We start from the raw sequence: 5,126 nt of genomic DNA, 5'->3' as shown, positions 1-5,126 counted from the left end.
AACCCATGTGGGATTTGCGGCCACTATCAAAAATAGGAACAGGCTGAAGTTTGTGGGATCTGTGGTCATCGTATCTTGCCGGAGTTTTTGCTGGTGGTGGTGGCGGTGGGTTCTTGGCGGTGGTGGGGGTGGCGGCTCGTGGGTTATACGGCTGGGGGAGAGAGAGGGGGGAAAGAGTTGGGTGGGTTGGGTTGGAGGTAGTTGCAGCATGTGGTAAAAGGTGGCAGTGAGGTGGATGGTGGTGGTGATGGTAAGTGATAAGAGGTATGTGTGTAAGAGAGAGTGAAGAGAGAGTACAATAGCCCAGTAACAATGAGAAGATAAATATAACCTCATGTGCTAGTCACATGACTAGATTTAACATAAAAATCTAACTAGGTTAGGACTAAAGAACATAACATGCATGATTTAAAAACATTAGATACAAAACTCATTAATTTTAAAGACAAATGACACCGCTTGAAATTAGGTATAAAAATAAAGAACAAAACTTGTAATTCACTCTAAATATTAGGTAAATGATGCTAAAGCGATATAGAAATAAATAAATTGGTTATATAATATTTTACGCCTCGGGTACGAAAAGAGGCATGCTTTTGCACTTGGCGTCTCGGTTTTAAACATTGTTGCTTTTGTGCTTGCTTTTTAAAACCAAGGTCCTTATGCATGCATCATCAATTAAGCATATGCATACTATAATAAAGATTATAAATACAATAGAAGACATTCATTCCTTTGATTATAGAAACTTAGCTCATAGTACAGATTTTTTACTTGACAGTAGATTTATTATTATTATGTAGCATTTTAAAGTTTTAGTAGGTGCTTATAAATCATCATTTAAGAAAGATGACAGCAGCAGCCCTTGCACAAACTCACTTCTCCTAGCCTTTTCCTCCTGATCTTCACCAGCAACCTGATGTTTTTCACTCCTGAAACAAATTACCTTAAAAGTCACTATCAAAATGTCATTCAAATGTACAAAAAACAACAAACCAATGTGAATGCCAAAACAATAAGTCAGGCATAATCCACAACAAGGTGTTTTATCTTTTAATGCAAGTAAAGAACAAAATCAAAGAAGGTTAGCTGGTCCAAAATTTGGATTGTGTTCATCACAAATGCGTCAAATCATAACAAGTAGCTAAACCTCGTCTCATTAGTTTGCAGGGTATTAGTGGGCACCAGGTGACAGAAAACAAAATTAGCTAAAAGATAAACAGGTAGAACTGGCTAAAAGTCACCCAAAGTCTTGTCTACTTTTAATGTACGAGTAAAGTACACGGATGGACCCTATGGTTTACCGAATATTTGGATTTAGTCCCTTGCTTTTCGAAAGTACACGGATGGTCCTGTGGTTTGCACTTTGTAATGCATTTAGCCTCTAGCCAACAAATCTAAAGGTTTCAGAAGGTCCAAGTCCAGGACTAAATGTGTTACAAAGTGCATACCACAAGGACCATCCATGTACTTTTGGAAAAAGTCGGGGACTAAATGTGTTACAGAATGCAAACTACAGGGACCATCCATGTACTTTTGGAAAGCTAGAGACCAAATCCAAAATTTTGGTAAACCACATGGACCATCCTTGAACTTAACTCTTAATGTAAATAACCTCCCAAATTGTTTTTGTAATCATGCTTAACGCATACATTATTTACATAAAGGTTTGAAAGACGAAAGTGATTGTGGCCTTGTGGGTCAATCCAACCCAGCGTGCCCGTTTATTTCAAGATTTAGATTATTATTTCTACCCTAATCAATATTGACGATTACCCAACACACCCATCTTGGCACCTCTTATCAAAGATATCGCAAAATAGTATTACAAATAAAGGTTACCTTGCCACGAAATCTTTATTTGAGCTTTCAACTACCGATATTGCTTCGGTAGAGGAACGAGTTTGATCTTGTGATGGGTCCACAACATTATTGTACATGAAAGAAGATAACAACGGGTCGGGCTCTGTGTTGACGGATGACATGCCCGAGAACGATGAGCCACCAAGAAAAGCGTGTAGGTTTCCTTCGCGTAACTCTCTCTTTAAAGCAGAATAAGTTGAGTTTGATCCAACTCTACGGATTCTCCTCTTGCGTTGAACGTAATATTTAGTCAAGAAAAGACAACAATGGGTACCATAATACAAAGATAACATTACCTGAGTGACAAAAATATGCAATTACAAGAAAAGCATCGAAAATGTTGTAAGGTAATGACTTTGATAAAAGGATATCTTAAGAAGACTTCCATGCTGCATGGTGATATGGCTGACCAAACCGGCTCCCACCCTTTTTGCACATATTGGACATACCTACACATTGTACATACTATAAATATGCTATTTTGTCACATCAACCAACTTTGGCCCCTCAACTTTGGCATTAACCAACTTTTGCCCCTCAACTTTATAATGACATGTTTAGCCCCTCAACTTTGGTAGTTAGATGTTTATCCCCTTAACTAGACCAACATTAGCCCCTCAACTTTAATAATAAACAACTTTATCCCCTCAACTTTAATAATGACATGTTTAGACCCAATAAGGACATGTTTAGCCCCTTAACTACATCAAACAACTTTAGCCCCTCAACTTTAATAACAAACAACTTTAGCCCCTCAGATTCAATAAGGCCGTGTTTACAATGTTGTAGAAGGCGTTAGTCGGGCAGTAAGGTACCGCCTAGGGATTAATCGGGATTAATAGGGATTAATCGGATTGGACTTTTTAAGTATAAATTTACAAATTTTTATATATATATAGATAACTTTATACTTTTTATTAATAAATTTACAAGTTTAGGAGATAACTTTATACTTCTAATTAATAAATTTAAAAGTCTAGGAACCATATGTAAACTAGTGAAAGATAGAGGGGATTAAATGTTAAAATACCTAAACTTAAATGTTAAAATAGGTTATAATTAAATTTTGGGCTTTAAACCATGGGCTAGGCTTCAAACTTTGGGTTTATTGGGTCAAAAACCATGAGATCGATTAGTCCGATTTTCTCAGACTTTGACCGATTTTCACCGACTTTGACCGATTTTGACCATAACCGATTTTTTGACCGACTAGCATAAATTTAGGCAGTAACCCACCGACTAGCGCCTAGGCGCCGATTAATCGGCCGCCTAGGCCGATTTCTGCAACATTGCGTGTTTATCCCCTTGACTAAAACAACTTTAGCCCATCAACTGTAATAATGACATGTTTAGCCCATCAACTGTAATAATGACATGTTTAGCCCATCAACTTTAATAATGGCATGTTTAGCCCCTTACCTAAAACATCAAACAACTTTAATTCTCACGATTTGCTTATTTTTATCTATGTTTCGAACCCGCTGCGGAGCGCGGGTGGTAACCCACTAGTTACAACAAGAAAAACAAATAGTACCGAACCTATACTACATAAAGTTCTAGACTTTTTATTAGAAGGTTTATTGAAACACAGAATAAAGTGGTAAAAAGATGACGATAGTACGATACCCCATTTTTTGCTTGAAGTGTATGCTCTTCGTCAATGTGACAACAAAGACCCACAATGTCAAAATCCTCTGCACAGAACGGGCACAAGTACTCGGGCCTCGGCTCATCGACATCAGTTTCTTCCACGAGATGAAATGCGTCTGCTGGAAAACATGAACGGGAGATTCAAAACTAATTTCACAGGCATCAAAATCCGACCAAAAAGGTTAAACAAAAAAAAAGCCCCAAATAAGGCTGGAATCAATCTATAACAGCGTAAACTAGCCCTAAACAACAAGCCTAAAACCTGTCTAAAACGCCTATAAACGGTATTTTATACTATGAGCCTAGTTAAAAAGGCCCTCGTTTTTGTAAGCGTCTAGACTCCGGAATCGACCTATGCGCCTTGAGTGCGTCTTGGGCTTTTAAACAAAACAAAACGATATGAGATTTGCCTAAGGTGTCTCAAATAACACCATGAAACAAATTGTCCTACATCTTCATATCTATACACCAGCATCGACACTAATCATACCCCCCCCCCCCCCAAACACACACACACAAAACACAACAAAACATAGAAATCTCAAACCCTAGAAATCTTTTTAAACAAACAAACAAACAAACATCACAATCATTCCAATAACACTCCTTAACAAAACATCAGAAAACAACTAACCCTAACATGTCAAGTAAAAACTTAACCTAACTACAGAATACACACTAGTACTCCAAATTCAAAACATAAATATTTTAACAAATTACAAGAAAACACACATAAAGATTATAACCTGATCGAGATTGATATCGCCTTGAAGAAGAAATCGAAGTGGATAAACGAGTCCATGAATTAGGGTCCATTCACTTTGATGGAGAAATTAAGGTCGAAAAAGTATGAAATTAGGGAAATTGAATTAGGGCTTTTAATATTGGGGTGTAGATACAGGGTTTGTGAGTGTATTGGTTTGGTTTTAGAGAAGGAAGTGGTGTAATTTCTAGAGAGAGAAAGAGGAGAGAGAGAGAGGGGGTAGAGAAACTATCCACCGAACTACCCTGCTATGGGTAATGGTATGTTATTAGGGTGACGGGGCACCACCAGGGCAGCCACTAGCGTAGGGCTAGCATGCAATTCTGACACGAACCTACACGAAGTTATCATGTTTCATGTTTGATCTTAACAAGTTTCGTGTATAAAACGGGTCGACACGATAAGACCTTAACAGGTTTCGTGTCTAAACAGGTTAAAACTCGTTAACCTGTTAAGACTCATTAAGTACATGTTAATAATTAAATATTAAAAAAATTTATATGTGGGTGTGGGACGTGGGGTCACTAATCGTGGTACCTGAGATAAATTATACACAAACATACGCGGTTCTTTTTCCACAATCCAATCCCTAATTTTTAAATCTCTCTCACAAACACCACCATTCCATATCCGGTTCACAGCTTCCCCAATTCAGTCGTGTTCGTGTCTTAAACAGGTCGTATGATAAGTTGGTAATTTCTTCGTGTCTTAACAGGTCGTTTCGTGTAACTTGTTTATTAACAGGTTCGTGTTCGTGTTTCAAAAATTTGACACGATAAGATTTCGTGTCGTGTTCGTGTTTACGTGTTTCGGGTTCGTATCTTATCGTGTTCGTGTCTTAACAGATCGG

General features: G+C 37.8%; 1 protein-coding gene across 4 annotated transcripts; it reads right to left on the bottom strand.

The window, feature by feature from the left end:
• Positions 1-674: 674 nt before the first annotated feature.
• LOC110922489 (protein DEHYDRATION-INDUCED 19 homolog 4) lies at positions 675-4,534 on the bottom strand. 4 transcript variants are annotated; one of them, XM_022166784.2, is made up of 5 exons: positions 4,260-4,531; positions 3,490-3,632; positions 2,235-2,312; positions 1,843-2,102; positions 675-932 (listed from the first exon to the last, which is right to left on the bottom strand). In XM_022166784.2, the coding sequence occupies exons 1-5, from the start codon at positions 4,327-4,329 to the stop codon at positions 827-829; spliced, it is 657 nt and encodes a 218-aa protein (XP_022022476.1). In that variant the 5' UTR covers positions 4,330-4,531; the 3' UTR covers positions 675-826. The 4 variants fall into 4 exon arrangements, with proteins under 4 accessions (XP_022022476.1, XP_022022483.1, XP_022022488.1 ...); XM_022166791.2 differs by having other exon boundaries at positions 3,490-3,629; XM_022166796.2 differs by lacking the exon at positions 2,235-2,312 and having other exon boundaries at positions 709-932; positions 1,843-2,159; positions 4,260-4,534.
• Between the last annotated feature and the right edge of the window lie 592 nt (positions 4,535-5,126).

The sequence above is a fragment of the Helianthus annuus genome, chromosome 2, assembly GCF_002127325.2.
Source record: "Helianthus annuus cultivar XRQ/B chromosome 2, HanXRQr2.0-SUNRISE, whole genome shotgun sequence".
NCBI classification, from domain to species: Eukaryota; Viridiplantae; Streptophyta; class Magnoliopsida; order Asterales; family Asteraceae; genus Helianthus; species Helianthus annuus.
The sequence above is the reverse complement of the archived record's forward strand: the minus strand, read 5'-3'. Positions and strand labels throughout refer to the sequence as shown.

Bases quoted from the DNA above. Each gene is read 5' to 3' on its own strand.
- LOC110922489 (XM_022166784.2), bottom strand. From the start codon at position 4,329: ATGGACCCTAATTCATGGACTCGTTTATCCACTTCGATTTCTTCTTCA. The intron at 3,633-4,259 runs GTTATAATCTTT...CATGTTTTCCAG, and splicing joins GCGATATCAATCTCGATCAG to CAGACGCATTTCATCTCGTG. The intron at 933-1,842 runs GTAACCTTTATT...AATTTGTTTCAG, and splicing joins AATAAAGATTTCGTGGCAAG to GAGTGAAAAACATCAGGTTG.